A 22,615-nucleotide genomic window follows, 5' to 3' on the forward strand; every position below is an offset into this window, starting at 1 on the left:
CCAGGAAGCCATCGCCGTGGCATAACCGAAGACATTGGAGGAATTTTGGGATAAAGCGACCGAACAGATTGAAATAGAAGAGCTACGCAAAACCCGGAGGAACGAGAGACAATCATTCAGAAAAGAAGAAGACAAGTCTCATAACAAGGATTCTAAAAAACCCTTTAAGCTAATTCCGAAGTTTGATTCATACACCAGGTTCAATACCAAAAGGGAAGATATCCTTAAAGAAATATTACACAACAAGCTAATAAAGCCACCGAGCAGAGCCGGTTCATACCAAGACCAGAGGTATGTCGACAAGTCAAAACATTGCATCATTCACCAAAAGTTTGGTCACACAACTGACGAATGCGTGGACACCAAGGACCTACTAGAAAGATTGGCCAGACAGGGACACTTGGACAAGTACATAAGTGGTAGGATAAGGCCAGCCTCGCAGAACACAAGCGACCGGCAACAAGAGCAAACTCCAAATACCTCAGACAAAACCAGATTTCAACCTCCACCAACAAGAGGAGTTATCAATTGCATCTATGGGGGTTCGCGAGTGGTGGACAAACAAACTCAGCACGAAAGCGCAGTTACCGAGAAATGCTAATGGTCCAACGAACGGATGAGACCATTATTCGCAAACCACAAACATCCCGCATATCTTTTGAACAGTCCGACTACCAAGCAAGGGTCGCCAACCTAGATGATCCTGTCGTCATTTCTATCCAGGCGGGAGATCTCCTGGTGAAGAAAGTTCTGCTCGACCCAGGTAACAGCGCCAACGTCCTTGTCTACTCTACTTTCAGGAAAATGAAACTAAGTGAACACATAATGCTACCATCCTTGGGGGAGCCAGTCGGATTCTCAGGGGAACGAGTATCTATCCTCGACAGCGTATGGCTAAAAATAACCATAGGCAACCACCCCTTGAGTAAAACAAAAGGCGTGCAGTTCCTAGTCGTCGACTGCACCAGCCCTTACAATATCATCCTGGGCAGACCTTTTTTAAATTCCTTTGGTGCTATTGCATCCACTATCCATCTATGTGTTAAGTTTCAGGTACAAGACGACCAGATAGCCACTATATATTCCGACCACATCGAAGCTCGTCAATGCTGCAATGAAAGCTTGAAAATAAGATAAAAAACCAACCAGAAGGCTGAACCAAAGAAGGGAACCTATGATGTCACAAATATCTCGAACACCGCTGATCTTGATCCAAGAGGAGATCTCCATCACGACAGGCCTACACCAACAAATGACCTTGAAAAGGTAACATTAGATGACAATAACAATCATTACACTTACATAAGTCGTTCTCTTTTTTCAAGGGCTAAATAACGAATCATCAACCTGCTTCAAAATAATGCCGATCTTTTCGCGTGGACGGCAGCAGATATGCCCGGCATCAACCCAAGCCTTATATGCCACAAGTTATAAATCGACCCTAAAGTTCGACCTATTTCCCAAAATAAACGAAACATGGGAGACGAGAAAAGAGCAGCATGTCTCGAAGAGACCCAAAAACTCCTACAAGCAGGATTCATAAAGTAATTACGATTTACAACATGGCTCTCTAATGTGGTTATGGTAAGGAAGACCTCAGGTAAGTGGCAAATGTGTGTAGACTTTATTAACCTAAACAAAGCGTGTCCTAAGGACACTTATCCCTTCCCATGTATAGATAAACTGGTCGATAATGCATTAGGATACAATATCTTAAGTTTTCTAGACACATACTCTGGATATAACCAGATTCTAATGTATCCACAAGATAAGGATAAAACAGCTTTCATCACCGAACTTTGAAACTGTTGTTTTAAAGTTATGCCTTTTGGACTTAAGAATGCAGGTGCTACTTATCAACGACTTATGGACAAGGTCTTCAGTAAGAAAATAGGAAGGAACCTTGAGGTCTATGTTGACCACATGGTCGTCAAGACAAAACAAGACCACAACCACGATGCCGACCTGGAATAAATATTCAAACAAGTAAGACAACACAATATGATGCTCAATCCCGAGAAATTCGCTTTCGGGGTAAAAGGAGGCAAATTCCTTGGCTTCATGCTCACCTCCAAAGGCATCGAAGCCAACCCCGAGAAATGTGAAGCAATTATCAATATGAGGAGTCGTCATACAATCAAGGAAGTCCAACAATTGAACGGCAGGCTAGCCGCATTAGCTTGGTTCTTACCAGCAATATCCACACATTCACAACACTTTTTCAACATACTCAAGAAGCAGCAAAGGTTTAATTGGAACCCAGAGTGCGAGACAGCTTTCCAAAAATTGAAAACAATGCTATCCTCTCCCCCGATCTTACAGAAACCAAGCTCGGGTAAGCCTTTATTTCTATATTTATCTGTTTCTTCTAATGCTGTCAGCTCTGTACTTGTCACAAAAATAAAAGACAAATAAGAACCAGTATATTTCTTCAGCAAAACATTACAGAATGCCGAGCTCTGATACCCACTGATGGAAAAATTATCCTGCACATTAATACTCACAGCAAGGAGATTAAGGCATTATTTTCAAAGCAACAAAATCATAGTCAAAACAAGCCAACCTATAGGCAGATCCTCACAAGGCCCGAGGTTTCGGGAAGGCTCATCAAATGGTTAATAGAACTATCCGAATTTGATATAACCTACGAACCAAGGACAACTACCAAGGCTCAATTCTTAGCAGATTTCTTAGCCGAGCTAACGGACCAACCACGGCAACACTATACCTGGGAGCTATACGTCGACGGGGCCTCAAACGCAGAAGGATTAAAAGTAGGTGTCTTGCTCACAAACAAGCACGACCTACAAATCGAACAGTCGATCAGATTTACATTCCAAACAAGTAACAATCAAGCCGAGTATGAAGCATTGCTCGCCAGATTAAGACTAGCTCAGTCACTAAACATAACAGACTTGCAAGTATATTGCGACTCACAACTCATCGTACAGCAAGTAACAGGACATTTCCAGGTAAAAGATCAATTGTTAGAAAAGTGTAGAGAACTTATCCCTCAATTTCATTCACTATAAATCACACACATAGCTTGGGAACAAAATACCCAAGCAAATGTGTTATCAAAATTAGCAACAACTTGGAAGAACATGAATAAATCTGTTATATCTCAGTTAACTCTTGCTGAATCGAGCTTCAGCAACAAAGCTATCTTATCCATATCACAGGATCAGGATTGGAGAGCACCATACAAACAGTATCTACAAACCGGGGATACACCAACAACAGTTGCAGACCCTAAAGCATTCAAGAGGCGCGCCACGCCCTTCACATTAATTGGGGCAAACCTATATAAAAGAGGTTTCTCCCAGCCACTCTTACGATGTCTAGGCAAAGACGAAGCTAAAGTCGCCATGGACGAAGTCCACGAAGGAGTGTGTGGCAACCACATAGGTGGAATGAGTCTAACATAAAAGTTAGCCCGAGCGGGATATTATTGGCCAACAATGAAGAAAGACTGCATTGAAAAAGTAAGAAGATGCGATAGTTGCCAGAAACACTCCCCACTGATACACAACCCAGTTGAGCTCTTGCACATCTCGGAAGTAAGTTGTCCATTCTATAAATAGGGACTAGACATCCTCGGTCCATTCCCCAAAGCTCCCGGGCAGGTAAAATATTTACTTGTAGCAAGTGACTATTTCTCAAAATGGATTGAAGCTATACCCTTAGCAAGAATAGGGGCCGATAAGGTCAGGTCATTTATTTGGAAATATATTATTTGTCGTTTCCGACTGCCTCATGCTATCATTACTGACAATGGTCGGCAATTTACCGACCAAAGCCTGGCCGAATTTTTACAGGGATTTCAGGTCAAACACCATTTCTCATCAGTAGAACACCCAAAAACAAATGGACTCGCCGAAGCTGTTAATAAGGTTATCCTTAATGCGCTAAAGAAAAAGCTCAGCGATGCCAAATGAGAATGGGCCAACCTTATCCCCGAAATATTGTGGAGTTACAACACCACAAAACAAACAACAACACAAGAAACACCCTTCCACTTGTTTACAGAGCAGACGCCATGATCCCGATAGAAATTACTATGACATCCAGATGAGCCGAACATACATCAACATCCGAAAATGACAGCATAAGGCAAGCAGAGCTGGATACGATAGATGAAGATAGAGGCAATGCAGAACTAAGACACAAAGTAATGCAGACTATAATACGAATGAAATACAACAAAAATGTCAAACCAAGATCATTTTTCGAACAAGACCTCATCCTCCAACGAACATAAGAGGCAAGGAGACCACAAGCCCATGAAAAGCTAGCCGCAGTATGGGAAGACCCATACCGAATCATGAGAATCGTCGGAAAAAGAGCATACAAGCTCCAAACAATACAAGGGACTGACGTCCCTGGCATATGGAATGTGTTATCTTTAAAAAGTTATTTACTTTAAAATGATATAGGCACGGGGAGGCACTCTTTTCCTACTCACAAGGTTTTTCCCACCCTGGGTTTTTCTTGGAGAGGTTTTAATAAGGTCCCCCACCCCATATCATATCCATGTATACAAATCCACAAACAATAATACCAATATCATAATATACATTTGCAAAGTCAAAGTGTCAAACAGCAAACATCACCAAAAATTAAACCCTAACGTGGGTCAATAGCGCTTAACAGATTCAAATAAGTTCCATGGAATAGAGACAAACAAAATACAACTGCAATTCAAAAGTTCCAAATACAAACATATAGACTACTCTGCTTTCTTCTCAACCGATACACTTCATCCTGGTTCTTGGCCATCGTTTCATCATCCATAAGCCATCCATCACTAACAATCTTCGTCACATCAAGACTGCTAACATCGACATCAGGGGCGACAACACCAATCTGAGCGACAGCTCGATCAAAACCCATAGTAAAGGCTGCCAATACCTCTTCTTCCAACTCCGGAATTCTCGCCCTCAAGCTGTCATTCTCAATAATACCAGCCTCCAAATCTCCTTTATATTTAATATTCTCCACTCCAAACTCTTAACCCTCTCTTTTAAACTTTTAATGTCTACCCTAAGTCTCTCCAACTTGGAATCACTATCCCAGCAGAGACTCTTTGAGTATCTTAATAGCAGTAATATTATCTCCTTCCAAAATGGCATCAAGCTCACATGTACGACCTATAGACAACAAACGAGTACCAATAACCTACAGAGCAAAAAAAGAATAAAAAAATTTGCAAAATAACCTCTCTGCCAAAAATAAAAATAGAACAAAAACCGGCCAACCTGTAGATAACGCGCAACACCTATTTTTCCCGCCTCGTGAATAGTCTTCACGTCAGCATCAACTTGAGCAACCTCGTCCACAACAGCCATAAAAGGATACCACGCCGACTATATAGAATTCCTCGGCCCATCTTTGTAACCATGTAAAACAACCTGGCTTTGGTGAGCAGCCTGAATTTCTTCAGCCGTAAAAACAGCATCATCATCCTTCAGCCCAGTTAAATCAACAACCCTCGAAGACCCCCCACCCCTCTTCCTTTTCAACGGCACCTCTTGATCAACAGCACATTCTCCTTCCTTCGCCACATTAATTGACGACCCCTCTTTCTCTTTTTTCTTAGCCTTAGTAACAAAAGCCTTCAGGTTTGCCGTAGTCAAAGTCGACGCTTTTTTGCGTGAAAACAACAAAACACAATCATACACCAACACCCAACAAAATAACAAAACAGCATCACAGCAAAACAAAAGTACCTAAGTACTCATCTAAAGCTTCCCTGTCCCTTTCAAGTTTCAACAAAGCAGGATGGACAATAGCTCAGAAGAAGACATCACATAAATAAAAAATCCAATAATATAATCCTCACTTTTTACCCTATCCTCACACTCCAACACCTGCCTAGGTTCAGAAGACCAGAAAACAGGAACCTCTCCTCCATCAAGGAATCAAGATAAAATCAATAACAACCCTCGCAAAGCTGAACCTTCACAAATATCTCCTTAAAGTTTTTAAAGGAGAACTTATACAAGCTGAATACAGCTCGACCAGGGCGACTACTCAAGTTCACCCAGTTTCCTTTCCACACACCTTTCGCCTGGAATAGAGAAAAGAAAACACCCAAAGAGGGGTAACACCCGAAATACTCCATTAAGCATTCGAAAGCATGAACGAAGGCCCACGAGTTAGGATACAGTTGCGTAGGAGCACAATTCAACAACGCCAAAATACCACATTCAAAGTCAGTAAAGGGGAACCGAATTCCCAACTTAGTCAACATGTAGGTATACATATAAAATTAAGCCTAATCATCTCTCTTCTCACACACCCTATCATCTTTTTCACATGGTAAAAAATCTAACTTCTAACCTCTCACCACCCCTTATACACCTAGTTTCGTTCAATTAAGACACCATCTCAGTAGTACTGAAAATGGAAACCCGGGACTTAACATCACTATCAACCCAGCTGTAAGGATCATTTTCATCCACAGCAATGACCTTCTTCCCCATAAGTATAAAACGACAGAAGAAAATAGAAGTACAAAACAAAAACAAACGAAAGTACTTACCTTTCCTACTCATTCTTTTCTTCAATATCAAAAAATTCCAATAAGTCTAACCGTCAGGAGACAGGAAGTTAGTAAGACACACAACCTCACGAAGCCTCTCCACCTCCCATTAACCACGCAATTTTCTCCACTCCATTTCTCGCTAAAAAAAATAAACAAACACAAATCCCAAACCACAAGGCTCGCGGCACGATAAGCCCAGCAATAGAAACACGTTGAGCTTGGGGGCTCTCCAGACAGCAAATCCATCCCAAAACAATCAAACTTCTATCAAGCCGAGGATATAGAAGTTCAACCTGTCTCTCATGCCGAGCTTGGGGGTTGTGTACCATGCCAATATCTTCGGCCAAACAAAGTAACAACTGAGAACAAGTCAAACTCTTCAAAACTCCATACCGAGAATCCCACACCATTTAAGCACCTAAAGCTGACCCTTAATAATGATTCCTAAAAAATCAAGCACTACTCAAACGTTTACTTAACGAATATTCCCTAACTCACTATCTATTTAAACGAACGAGCAAACCTCGTCAGAGGATGCATGAAAAAAGACACACACTAAGATGTCCTCGATCAAACGAAGCAATAGCCTCGCCTTTGCAATATTTTATTTCTATTTTTGCCTTTGACGTTTATTATACGGAGTACTAACGTGAGCGTCAGAGTTTCTTTTGTAGGTTTTACGCAGAGGTCAGCGGTTCCAAGAAGAATATTTCCGAGTTGCTGATTTGCCACTACCAGAACTATACCTTAGAAGCATATTCTACACGAAACAAAAACAATAAAAACATTAAAATATTTTTTTATAATATGCTTAGCATTGTTAGAATTTGGTTGAATTAGGCCCATATTACTTAGGATAGCAAATGGAGTGGGTGGCCTAGGCTATAAATATGAGGCTAAATTCTCCATATTTTTTGCACCAGTCAGAAATACTTAAAGTTTGTATCTGACTTTTCTTTTCCTCTATACCTTTTGATTAGAGAGTGTTGTGAGGTGTAGTTAAATATTTACTTTGAGAGTGTGGGTGTACTGGGGTGCCGGTGTTAGAGAGAAAGAAGTCTATGTGTTGTAACAATTTTCACATGGTGATATTCTCTGGTTGTCATTTGGCAACATCCGTGATTTTTTCTCAAGTAATTGGAGTTTCCACGTTAAATTCTTGTGTTGTGATTGTGTCTATTTTATTTCTCTATGAAAGGTATTTTCTCAAGGGGGAATGGTGTATTATTCCCAACAAGTGGTATCAGAACTTCGGTTTGGTGGGATTTATTCTTAGTATGCTCTGTGGTTGCAGCCTAGTCTAACCTTTCACATCAGAAAAGAATTTTGTCCTGTAGCTTGAGGTTGATCTTTGGTTGCTGTTGTTGTTGCTGGAAGGCAGTGTGACACTGTGAGAGTGCAGTTTGGAAAGGTTCTGGCTAAGAAAAGACCTGGTATTTAAGTGTGTCCACTGTGACCCACCTTTCTTTCCTGGGGACCCTTCCTAGTGCACGGTCTACAGTTGAGTTATACTATTTCAGTATACGGTTGCAACAATGTCAGGATATTCAAGTGCTGTGAAGCTTGAAATAGAGAAATTTGATGGAAGAATCAATTTTGGCTTGTGACAAATACAAGTCAAGGATGTGTTGATACAATCAGGTTTGCACAAGGCGTTGAAGGAGAAGATCTCTGGTATGAAGGATGAAGAATGTGAGGAACTAGATTTGAGAGCTGCAAGTGCTATTCGCCTGTGTTTGGCTAAGAATGTTCTTGCAAATGTGCAAGGAATGAAAACAGCCAAAGAACTTTGGGATAAACTCGAAGGGTTATATCAGGCAAAGGGCATCTCAAATCGGTTGTCTCTGAATTAGAGGCAATTGGAGTGAAAATTGATGATGAAGATAAGGCACTGAGGCTCATATTGTCTCTCCCTTCTTCCTATGAGTATATCAAACCTGTTTTAATGTATGGGAAGAAAACTCTGAATTTTGAAGAAGTTGCTAGTAAGTTCATTGCTGAAGAAAGAAGAATGAAAAATAAGGGTAGCACTTCATCAGATTTAGCGCTTGTAGATAGAGGTGACAATTATGAAAAAGGAAATCGTGGAAGGAGTGTAACATGCTGGAAATATGGAAAGCTTGGGCATGTAAAGAGAAATTGTCCAGGTAATGCGGTTTCAGAAAAAGGCTCCCAATCTGATACTTGCAATATTGCTCTCTTTATGAGAGAAGATGATGTTCTCTAGAAGACAAGAAGTATCCTCATGGTATTACCGCACTGCCATGGATAAGGATAAGTTGTGGCAATCGGGTCCACAATTGGACACGGGCATTGGTTGGCGTTGAGATGCAAGGTGTGTGGCGGAGTTATGTCGATGGCTGAAGAACTTCCAGGAAAAGCCAATTTGGAAGTTGCACCATGAATTTTCAGCAAGGTTTCGATCTGTACCAAGGCGAAATGCTTGGAGTGGTCTAATTCCAAATGAGTATACTTTCATGGTGGAGTATGATAGTTCTTTGAACTATGATTGTCGGTACAGACAATGGCAGCAAAGAATTGTCAGTGTTGACTATGAAAGCTGAAGATGTGTGACTATTTCAATCAAGGTGGAGATTGTTAGAATTTGGTTGAATTAGTCCCACATTGCTTAGGATAGCAAATGGAGTGGGTGGCCTAGGCTATAAATATGAGGCTAAATTCTCCATATTTTTTGCACCAGTCGAAAACACTTAAAGCTTATATTTGACTTTTCTTTTTCTCTATACCTTTTGATTAGAGAGTGTTGTGAGGTGTAGTTAAATATTTGCTTTGAGAGTGTGGGTGTATTGGGGTGCCGGTGTTAGGGAGAAAGAAGTCTATGTGTTGTAATAATTTTCATATAGTGATATTCTCTGGTTGTCATTTGGCAACGGCTATGGTTTTTTCTCCAGTAATTAGAGTTTCCACGTTAAATTCTTGTATTGTGATTGTGTCTATTTTATTTCTCTATAAAAGATATTTTCTCAAAAAAAAATGATGTATTATTCTCAACAAATATATATTTTTAGGATATCGAATAACAACATTCTTATTATTATAATTATTAAGTTTAATTATTCTATTAATTTTTATAATTTTACTACATTTTTAATTGGATCTTTAATTAAATTATTGTTATTGGACCTTAAAGTAGAGCTTCGAATTTCCAAATTGAAGCGTCAACCAAATTGTGGTAATTTCCAAATCTGATCCTTTCCAAAAGTGTCAATTGTCAAATATATACAGCTGAGCGCAAGCCAAGATCTATCGTGGCTACAAAAATTTCTTACTTACGGACTTACGGTGGCTATGGGATATCATCAAATTGGAGCGCAACACGTGGGTCTTCACTAATTCTTTGACCTGGTTAAAAGAACTGCTTGAAAGTATTAGAAGCGTGTTTTGAATTTTGATGCCAATTTTTATTTTTTATCAGGGTAAATATGAAACATTTTTTTTTAAGAATAAAAAATCGAAATTGAAATATTTTTAAAGCAGCGCAGCACCAGAGTGGGCACGACATAAACGACTTGCATTGACCCCGCCAGCTCCGGCAAGAATGAATAGATGGTGCATATCCAAAGTCTCAGCGACAACTTCTTAGTTCTTGCAATGATTTTGGCGACCCTATTTTAAATTTAATTTCTTATGATACGAATTACTAAAATAACTTCTTCTCATACAAATTTACCAAAACACCATCGCAATTGCCAATGCTAATTTACCGTCCCTGAATTAGCGTTAACATTACTTCCGTATATGTAATTGGCAAATCTGATCTATAAAATAAATCCAAAATGTTAAATATAAAATCAATAGTGGTTCTAGTTTGATTTTATGTTGTAATTAAGTTCATGCCAAAGTATAATACCAAGCTGTAAATATGTGAAAATAATTGCACATAGGAGCTTTGATTTTTCTGCTAACTTTTAAAAGTTAAAACACTTATTGTACGCGTAATATCAGTAATGAACTAGTTAGAAATTTCAAATGCGAGTGTCTAGTGGAGGCAGCGTCACCATCAGAGCAACTTCGGAGAAAGGCTAAGGAAATTAAAAAGGTAATTACTGTTACATCATCTGAGGACTGATGAGACTCGGCTTATAATTAAAGTTAGATATTCGACTAAATCTAATAAAAATGCTTCACATAAAATATTATATATATATATATATATATATATATTTTTTGTATTTTTTTCTTTTTCATTATATGTTTTTTTTCTTTTCGTCATTATTTTGTTATTATATTTTTTATTTATTCTCTTCTTCCTTTTGATATTATTACAGTAATTTTTTTATTTTTTTAGATAAAATAAAAAATTATGGAAAAAAAAACAAAAACAATAAAAAAAGATGATGACAATAATAAAAAAAAGAGAATTTTAAATTGTGATGTACAGATATCGAAATAGACAAGTGACACAACACCACACAGGACACACCGATACACAAATTTTAAAATCTTATAAGATATGAGGACACGCATACATATAAAATATAAAATATTTTTTAAATAAATCGTAATGATATTTTGATATTTTATTAATATTAAAATATAAATTAATTTTTTAATTATTTTTATTGTCTTATTTTAATTATATCAAGTATTTAAAATATTTTTTAATAAATAATAATATATACTATATCTAAATTTATTTCAAGAATATATGTTAAGAATAAAAGATTGAACACGCTGACACGTGATGGTATTTAGGTGTGTTCAAACGTGTCCGAAATTTCTTTTTTTATTAAGACACAGTTGGACACAGCAGATACGCGTCCGAAATGTGCCCGACACACGGACACAACAACATATATAACAAAGTATCCGTACTTCATAAGTTTTAAATGATGTGTATAGAATTTATGAAAAAAATAACATTAAAATTTGTTTGATATAATTTTTTTAATGTTGACACAAAATTTCTTAATTAATTTGAAATGATAAAAAAAATAATACTATTTTTTTTAAATATCATAAAATTTTTCAATTATATCACCAAATCTCAATATACCTTCTTTCTCTACTTATTTTTCTTTCTCGTAATATATTTTTTATTTTTTTCATATTTTGTTATTATACAAAATTTTGTTTACATCTTGCTATGTATTATTTCAAAAATAAAAAATTTATCAAAATAAAATTATTTTAAAATTAAACTGTACAATTCTAAATCTTAAACAACAAATTTATTTATAATATGGCCTATAAATAAATTTAAATTATGTATTTATTGTAATAAAATTTTTATATTTTATATAATAAATTTTGATATTATTTTTATTTTATTTTTGTAGTTTATATAAAAAATTTAATATAATTTTTTTAATTGAATTTAATTACGTAAAATGCTTAATTATTTAGAATTACTGATAAAATTATTACTAATCTAATCGAATATGACTTATCATTTTTATATGTCCATCGACTTTAGAGGATTTAAATATGTTCCATATAATATAATTAAGAGGGTCAAATTATATTTTAAATATAACTTTAATAAATTTTAGTTATTGAATTTTACATGAAGACACCAATTGGTATTAGTAAATTATTAAATAAATGAATGTAATATTATGTATATTAAAATTAATTAATAATATAAAATATATATTAAAAATAAGTTAAATAATATATATATATATATATATATATATATATTTATTCACAAACAAAGTGGAGCTTATTTTAATATATAAATACGATTACGTTGCATTATAGGCGTATAAGCTTACAAATTAAACCACTTCACACCACCATTGACCTTGACTTGATCCGGTAAACTCCAATCTATAATACATTGAATTAGCACCACACCCTTCATGTATTATATATAGACAAGAAAGGATGTGATAATGGCACCTATCAACAAATAAATAATACATTTCCATTGTCTATATATATATATATATTTTATTTTGTGCAGTCCAAAATACGAATTACTAATTCCAGTAGCGTCATTATGTATCAAGCAGACGAATCAAAGCCTGTGACGGGTTTACCGGTGAGCTACAACAACGCTAGTAGCGGCGCCCCGCCATATTCTTCCTCCGTCGACAGCAGCGCCTACTACCAGCCGCCACCTAAACCTCCTCAAGAATGGTCCACCAGCCTCTGTGATTGTTTCTCCGACTGCGGCAATTGTAATTTAGCAGGCAGCCCTATATCATAATCCTTTTTGTTTAAGTATGATATTATTATTACTTAATTAAATCTGTACTAATTTGTTTCAGGTTGCATAACGTACTGGTGTCCATGTGTGACCTTTGGCAGAGTTGCTGAGATCGTTGATAGAGGATCTACCTGTAAGAAATGAATTGTTATTGTTGTTGTTGTTATTGTTATTATGAAATGGAAATTGAAATTGATGATGATGATGCAGCATGCGGTGCGAGTGGGGCACTGTACGCGCTGGTGTGTTGCCTGATTGGATGCGGATGCTTGTACTCGTGCTTCTACAGATCGAAGATGAGGCGGCAGTTGAATCTGAAAGGAAGTGACTGCGGGGATTGCATGATCCATTGCTGCTGCGAGCCATGCGCCTTGTGCCAAGAATACCGTGAGCTTGAGATGCAAGGCTTTGACATGCACATTGGCTGGCATGGCAATGTCGAGCAGAGGAGCCGCGGTGTTGCCATGACTGCTCCTTCTGCTCCACCGCCTCAACCCCCCATGTCCCGTTGACTTCATTTATCAAGCAATCATGTAATAATGTTTGTGCCTTTCTGGAACGTGTCTGTTTTCTAATCCTAATAATTATCGTTGTTAAGTTGTACCAAAGTGGCAGAGTACTACTTTGATTTATTATTGGATAAATGCGGTATTTTGTATATGTGTATGTGTGTAGAATACTATTTCCTAAGTCTCCAGTTTTTACAAATATGTATATTTTAATATTGTTTTAAGAAAATATTAAAATAGACAATAGTTCAAATTTATATCTAAATACAATGAGAATTAAATAGAGTTTGGTAGATAATTTCTCTAGAAAAGCTCCTCCTTAAAAAATGCACCCTTTTCTTCACGAGTTGGAGGTTAGTAAAAACCACAATACCAATTGGACTGCATACAAAACAAAGGGCAATTTACATTTTTAAATTGTTTGAATTCTAATTTTACATAAATATATTGTTTTAAAAACGGATACCTAAATACATTGTTTCACTATTTTATATAAACCGTTACTGTCAATAGCGGTTTATAATTGCATAGAAACCGTTAATACCAGCCGCGAATTATGTGTATTTTGGGTTGATCATAAACCGCTGCTGCCAGCAGCGGTTTATGTAGGTTGGTGTGCGTGTGTAAACCACTGATGACTGTAGCTGTTTACGTTTAGTATGTGTCAATGGACTCCCTATATAAACCATGAAGGGGCCAAATATAGAGAGGTAGAGTTTTATTCACAAATGGATGGAGAGAATAGTATTAAAAAAATACAATACTCAAAGTATTAAATTATATAAATCAAGACTATTTTTTTATTCTCATCTCTTTTACAATTTATAAATAATAAAATAATTTATTTTTAGCCAAAAGTTCACTAAATCATATATTTTTCTCTTTAACAATCACTTCATTTTCTTTTATTTATATCAACCATACAAGAGATATTAGGAGAGTTTGAAACATGGGTTGTGTTCTTTGCTGCTGATTTGCATTTGAGATTTTAGCTAAATGAATTTTTTTATTTGTGCAACTTTGTTGTTTTATGCCAAAAAATAAAAACTATTTATATTTTATAGTTGATTGATTGGATAAATAATAGTGATAGCATCATAATTTTGATGAATAAAATAAAAAATATAAATATGCATGTAATAATTTTTTTTTGTATTTATTATTAAAATGAAACTAAATAGCAAATAAAAGAGGGAGTACTCACAGAGTACTAAAATATATAAATTAAGACTAATTTTTTTTTATCTTCATCCTTTCTAAAATTCATGAATGATAAAATAATTTTTTTAATAAAAAATAGTGAATTTTTTTTATTGATTTGCTATTTTTAGTAAAAAAATTCACTATTTTTTACTAAAAATAAATTATTTTATCATTCATGAGTTTTAGAAGGGATGAATATAAAAAAAAATTAGTCTTAGTTTATATATTTTAGTAATTTGTCAATATTCACTCTTTGATTTGCTATTTAGTCTCATTTTAATAAGAAATACAAATAAAAAATTATTACATGCATATTTATATTTTTTATTTTATTCATCAAAATTATGATGTTATCACTATTATTTATCCAATCAATCAACTATAAAATACAAATAATTTTTATTTTTTGGCATAAAACAATAAAGTTGCACAAATAAAAAAAATTCGTTTAGCTAGAACCTCAAATGTAAATCAGCAGCAAAGAACACAACCCATGTTTCAAACTCTCCTAGTATCTCTTGTATGATTGATATAAATAAAAGAGAATGAAGTTATTGTTAAAGAGAAAAATATATGATTTAGTAAACTTTTGGCTAAAAATAAACTATTTTATTATTTACTAGCGGCTCAACAGGCACTATCGTGCCTGTTCAGCCGCTTTTCTATTGTTTTTTTTAAATTAAAATTTATTTTTTGTTAATATATTATTTATTTTTTAAATTTATTAGATAAATATTTTTTTATTATTTTAATATTAACATGACTTTATTTATATAATATTTTATTAAAATTAAAACTATTATAAAAAAATTTTAAAATATTAAATTATAAAAACACACAATAAAAAGGTATATATATATATAGTTCAAAAAATAATGATAATAGTATTATCCTGATTCAAAAAAATTATATATAAATCAAAATACATATTAGTTATTTACAAAAGATAATTTTTACTTAAATATCACAGATATTTATATTTGTGTTCATATTTTTTAAGTGATAGGCCAAAATATGAATCTAAAGAGGTCTTCATTTTCTTATAAGTAATGAAAAAAAAAGAAATGAGAATGTTTATTTTTTTTATTTTTAAATATCAAACTATAAGAATAATTAATAACAAAATAGGAGAATATAAAAATTGTGTACTTGAAAAAAATCTTCGTAGTTCATCATACATATCCTTATTAATAACTTTTTGAGTCTTGAACAACTATCAGATTTATTTACTACAAAAATAACTATATAAACACTTTAAGATTATTCAATTAAATTGATTCCTTAATATAGTAGGGACAAATTCAATTAATTCAATTAATTATAGATTTGATAAAATAATTTAAAAATTAAAAAATATATTTAAAAATAAATATAAAAATTTTATAAGTTATTTAACTTTTAGACGTTCAAAAATTATAAATTTAAATTAAATAAGATATTAAAAAATTTATTATGTTGTTATTATGTGTAATAAAATTAAGATAAATATTTATAAAGTAATTATTTATAAATATTATAAAGTTTATTTATTTATTTTTTAACGGTATTTAATTTGAAGCAAATATAAAAGAAATTATCTTTAATTTTATAAAAAATATCAAAAAATATTTAAAAAAAGAATATTTTATTTTAACTACCTTGGATGCATTAACTGGTTTAAAAATATTAGAATTTCTTTTATAAAAAAATATTCTTTTATTAAAAATATTAGAATTTCTTTTATAAAAAATATTCTTTGAAGTTAAACTGGCTTTGAATATTTTTTTAATTCTAATAGATAAAAAATATTTTATTTTTTAAATTTTATATTCAATTTATTAAATTATCTTTAATTTTAAGATTTTTTTTTTGAATTATTAATGTATACTTTTATTATATCTTCTTATTGTACCACACACTATTATTTTCTCTTACTATTATTTCTATTGCACACTATTATTGCTTTATTCTCCTTTCTCATTTTCTTCTTCTCCTCACACCTTCTCTTCACCCGATCGTAATTAATTATCACCAAGTACTATTATCGCAACTTTCAATCTTGTTTATCACTTTGATCTATAATCATTTATTATGTTAATTCTATGAGTCGTTGAAGTGTTGTTAAAAGAATTGGTTTTTATGTCTTTTGAATATTTAAATGTATAAAAACAATAGTTTTTTCTTGATGTGAATTTTAAGTTGTCTTATTATTCTATTAAAAAAATGTACCCACATAAAACATTCAAAATTTTTGCTCAAATTATCAAAATTTGATGTCAGTAATCCTTAAAAAATAATTTTAAAATATATTATTTTAACTAATATAATAAAAATAGTACATTATTGTAAGTTTTTAACTAATAATTATAAAATTAAGTTGCAATTTAATATAGGCCCTTAGAATAAAAGACTGTCATTACTTCTTACATTTGACTACTATTATATAAGTTGTACGTTTGTTTTATTGTGTAAATTAATTAAACTATATTTTATTATTTTATTTTGCATGTTTTGAAATAATGCGATCCTACTATAAGGATGATATTAATTTTCATAATCTAATACGAACCTTCTTACTATTTTGTTTGTCACTTAAATACTATCCATAAAAAATAGTTAGTTAAAGTGAAACACTGTATAAAGAGAGTAAAAAATTTTTTTTTGAATTAAAAGTTCTAATATATTTCTTAATCATCACTTGATATAACTCATATATAATAGGTTAAAAAATTCTCTCTCTCTCTTATATTCTTAACTTCTTCTATAATAAATTTTTTACATTATCTAATACATAAAATGTCACATCCTTACATTTATCTTAAAAGTTAAAAGTAAATTATATTAGTATATTTTAATAAAATTAAAATAAAAAGATAAAAAGCTACCGAAAAGAATAATATTAAGTTTGAGTTATGCTATGTGTACACCAAAGTCCGCCACCAGTATAAAATACATGCTAGAATACAAATACACATTGAAAATAAATTAAACTACACATGTATTTATTATACACAAATACATTGGTGGCTGATTTTGGTGTACAAATAGTATTATTGATTAAATTTTATGTTCTTTTGTACCAGAATATTATAATTTATTAGATTATTATATTATCTTTGTACTACAAAACAAAAAATAAAATTCTATATCTTCTTGCTGTTACTTATTTTACTTTATTTTTATTATAATTTATTATATTATTATATTATTTTTGTACTATATAACAAAAAGTGAAATTCTATAACTTCATGTTGTTACTTATTTTACTTTATATTGGCTATCTAAATTAGCTTGTATAATATTGTAAAGGTTGAAACTGTTAAAAAAATATATAACAAAAAATTTAGATATTTGTTGTGTTATCAGGTTATTTAAAAAAACTAATTCATAGGTGTTATTATCCTACCATATCTTTAATGTTATATGTCAATCTAATATTTAATAAAAAAATAATATTAACCGACATAAAACTGATTAAAATTAAAAAAATAATTAGCAAAATATCTATGAGAATTTTTTCACTTTACTATTGATAGATACATATATATTTTTTTTGCATCTTTTATATGCCAATCAAATAATCAATACTATATGCCAAACAAATAATATTTAATTAATTAATTTTTTTTTAAAAATAAATTATTTATTTTAATTGAATTATAAACAAATTTTCATGTACTTAAATGTCAGAACTCTACATCGTTAATAGTTTAAGAAATAAATATATCAATATTTTAACAAATCATTGGTAGTTGCAATTTTTTTCCGTCTTTTTATGCTAATCAAATAAGAATTTAATTTTGATGTGCTATTAATGTAAAATAGTTTTACACGTGCATCTAATCACCATCAAAATTAAACTCATCAAATAATTAGGACTATATGCCAAATAAATAATATTGTGAAATACAAAATAGTTAAATTTCTTGCTGTATAATTTATTTAATTTAATTTAAAAATAAATATTTATGTACTCAAATTTTAATTCCAATACTCTATATAATTAATAATTTAAAAAATTAAAAAAATAACATCATTAAATACAAAGCAGTTTAAAAAAATTGAGATTTAACTAAAGGGTAAATATTGATGCACTTAAAATTTAAAAAAATATTTTACATAATTAATACTTTAAAAAATTTTAAAAATAATTTTATCCTGTACAAAACTATTTAAAAAATAAAAAAAATTAACAAAATAATTTATGAGAGTTCTTCGGTTCATTATTAATAGGTATATACATGTCAAAAAAAATTTAAAAACAAATATCAGATAAAAAAATAATAATTTTTTTTAAAATTAAATTGATGAAATAAAACTTTGGATGTGAAAGATAGATTAAAAATATATAAGAATTAATACAGTTTGATAAATAAACTGAAGAGAAAGGAAAATGAAGGTGAAAGTTATGCGTGAAATTAATAACTGCAGTAAAACGGTATAAAATTTGCAATTGTAGTGAATGGAAGCGAGGGAAAAATGGAGGCGATACAATCACGATATTAAAGGAAGGAGAATGATGACAACAGTAATAATACAGAAAAGTGCACCTAATGGTGAGAGGAGAAGTACTAAAAATTGAATAATGAGATCAACTATTGGTATAAAGTACTCACATAAAGAATATACCCAAAATAAAACGATAAAATCGATAAAAAATTATTTATCATCCCTAATTATTTTTTTTCTCCTTTCATACATGGCATCCAAAATCAACATTTAGCATAGTCACTATCTAGTTCAGAAAATCACAGAAACTCATCCAAATAATTGTTACATACAGAGAAGCACATTCAGAATTGGAAAGAGAAATAAGAAAAATTGAAAACGGATAAAATTAATAAAAGGATAAATTAATGGAATAAAGAATTGAAGAACTTGCTCTCCTGTGTTTGGGCTACTCCTGTGTTTGTGGTACCTCCACTTATGTAGTTGTATTAGTTGATGGTGGATTCTATGGTGTAGAAAGGAAATTGTTTCTACATATGTAGAAGGATAGGTGTCAATACATTGATTCATTGGACCCACACAAAAAAAGAGAGTGTGTGACATTATATCTGTGTCAGAGACAATTTATTAGGTTTTTTTATTTTAATAAATTAAATGAATATTTTATTTATTAAAATAAATAATTTAAAAAATTATTACCATGTAGACGATATATATGTATTTATAAATATAAAAATATATTTTATAAAAATAATAAAAATATTAATAATTTAATTTAGACAAAACTCTTAAAAATAGAACATTTCAATTAATATGGAAGGTAGACGATCTTAACCGTACTACTTCCATCCACCGGCGTTTTTTATTAGAATTTACACTAAATCAATTCAAATAATAACAAGGCGGGATTCGAATCCCCAACACTTGCTTAAGCAAACTAGTGAGCTAACCACTAGACCAAGTTTATTAATTAGTTAGTTAAAACCGCCTATTTCTTCTATTATTTTAAAACTGCTCATCTTTTCTATTATTTGAAACTGCTTATCTTTCTTATTATTTGAAATATTCTATTTTTAAGAGTTTGATTTAATTTAAATTATTAATATTTTTTATTATTTTCAAAAATTATATTTTTATATTTACAAATACACATATCTCGTTTACAGTAAGGAGATATATGAAAATTGAAAAAAATACACATATCTCGATACGGATAAAATTATCTCGTTTATAGTATAAACAAGATAAGAGATGCTGATGTATTTTTCTAATAATTTTTTAAAATTATTTATTTTAGAAAATAAATTATTTATTTAATTTATTAAAATAAAAAATTCCCACATATTATTTGATTTATTGTTAATAAATATGTATATCACTAATCAAATTAGAATTAAGTCCATTAGATGAAAAAAATTTTGAAAAAAATAATATTTTTTAATAGTAACCAAAATATTTTTCATAGAAATTAAAAAAGAAAAAGATTTGGAGACTAACTTACTTTCACTCTTAAAAGTATTACTATTAAAAACGAAAGAATGTATAATTTAAGTAATAGGTAATTATTATTCATTTACCGTGGTTAACAAATATAATTTGTTTTTATAATTATATGTCCTAAATATATTACTAATTATTTTTATATTTTTAATATTTTACATATTTTAATTTATAAATTGAATTGATAATTTACTATAATTAAAGGTATCCCATTTTTTTAGAAGAAAATATTATATTTAACTTTGAACAAAAGACTAAATTAGAACGATATAAAATGTTTTAGACAAAAATAAAATATTTTTTCAATTGTAATTGAATGAATCGAAAACATTAAGGACATTAAGGACATTAAGGACAAAAGTATATTTTACCCTATTATTAAATATTTGAAAATAAATAACAATTTACAATTGAAAAAATATTGTTTTGGTCCATAATATTTGAGCTAAGTTCTAAAACATTTTATATCGTTCTAATTTAGTCTTTTGTTCAAAATTAAATATTTTCTTCTAAAAAATGGGATACCTTTAATAATAGTAAAATATCAATTTAATTTATAAATTAAAACATGTAAAATATTAAAAATATAAAAATAATTAGTAATATATTTAGGACATATAATTATAAAAACAAATTAAATTTGTTAACCACAGTAAATGAATAGTAATTACCTATTACTTAAATTATACATTCTTTCGTTTTTAATAGTAATAATTTTAAGAGTGAAAGTAAATTAGTCTCCAAATTTTTTTTTAGAGTAAAGTATTGTTTTTGTCCCCAACGTTTGGGGTAAATCTCAAAATTGTCCCTAACGTTTCAATCGTCCTATTTACGTCCCTAACGTTTTTAAATTGACTCAATGTTGTCTTGCCGTTAGGGATCCGTTAATAAAATTAACGGCGGGACAAAATTGAGACGATTTTTAAACGTTAGGGACGTAAATAGGACTAAAACGTTGAGGACAAAAACGATACATAAAATAAATTTAATTTTATTCTTCAATAATATCAATTTTTTACTGTACATAGTATTAATTATTTTTAATCATATTTACACTTAATCACCTTATTTCATTCTAAATAAATTTATTTTTTTTATAATTTTACGCTTAAAGTAATATAATTTTTTTATAAATAAATAAATTTTATACTTTCATTCTAAATAAATAATGTAATTTTACTTTCATTACTTAATCACATTACTTATATTTTTTTATAGTTTTACACTTTCATTCTAATCACATTACATTATTTATTTAGAATAAAAGTGTAAAATTTATTTATTTATAAAAAAATACATTACTTTAAGGGTAAAATTAAAAAAATAAATTTATTTAGAATAAAAATAAGGTGATTAAGTGTAAATATGATTAAAAATAATTGAATACTATCTACAGTAAAAATTGATATTATTGAAAAATAAAATTAAAATTTATTTCTATGTATCGTTTTTGTCCGCAACGTTTTAGTCCTATTTACGTCTCTAACGTTTCAAAATCGTCTCAATTTTGTCCCGCCGTTAATTTTATTAACGGATCCCTAACGGTAAGACAATATTGAGTCAATTTTAAAACGTTAGGGACGTAAATAGGACAATTGAAACGTTAGGGACAATTTTAAGATTTACTCCAAACGTTGGAGACAAAAACAATACTTTACTCTTTTTTTTTAAATTCTATGAAAAATATTTTGGTTAATATTAAAAAAATATTATTTTTTTTCAAAATTTTTTTCATCTAATGAACTTAATTCTAATTTGATTAGTGATATACATATTTATTAACAATAAATAAAATAATATGTGGAAATTTTTTATTTTAATAAATTAAATAAATATTTTATTTTCTAAAATAAATAATTTTAAAAAATTATTAGAAAAATACATCAGCATCTCTTATCTTGTTTATACTATAAACGATATAATTTTATCCGTATCAAAATATGTGTATTTTTTTCAATTTTCATATATCTCCTTACTGTAAACGAGATATGTGTATTTGTAAATATAAAAATATAATTTTTGAAAATAATAAAAATATTAATAATTTAAATTAAATCAAACTCTTAAAAATAGAATATTTCAAATAATAAGAAAGATAAGCAGTTTCAAATAATAGAAAAGATGAGCAGTTTCAAAATAATAGAAGAAATAGGCGGTTTTAACTAACTAATTAATGAACTTGGTCTAGTGTTTAGTTCACTAGTTTGCTTAAGCAAGTATTGGGGATTCGAATCCCGCCTTGTTATTATTTGA

The 22,615-nt window shown here is 30.5% G+C and overlaps 1 protein-coding gene across 1 annotated transcript; it reads left to right on the forward strand.

The window, feature by feature from the left end:
- The first annotated feature begins 12,396 nt into the window (after window positions 1-12,396).
- LOC130970597 (protein PLANT CADMIUM RESISTANCE 2-like) lies at window positions 12,397-13,382 on the forward strand. Its single transcript, XM_057896724.1, has 3 exons — window positions 12,397-12,693; window positions 12,784-12,855; window positions 12,933-13,382. The coding sequence occupies exons 1-3, from the start codon at window positions 12,513-12,515 to the stop codon at window positions 13,232-13,234; spliced, it is 555 nt and encodes a 184-aa protein (XP_057752707.1). The 5' UTR covers window positions 12,397-12,512; the 3' UTR covers window positions 13,235-13,382.
- Window positions 13,383-22,615: the final 9,233 nt, after the last annotated feature.

This window comes from Arachis stenosperma, chromosome 3, assembly GCF_014773155.1.
Source record: "Arachis stenosperma cultivar V10309 chromosome 3, arast.V10309.gnm1.PFL2, whole genome shotgun sequence".
Lineage (NCBI taxonomy): Eukaryota > Viridiplantae > Streptophyta > Magnoliopsida > Fabales > Fabaceae > Arachis > Arachis stenosperma.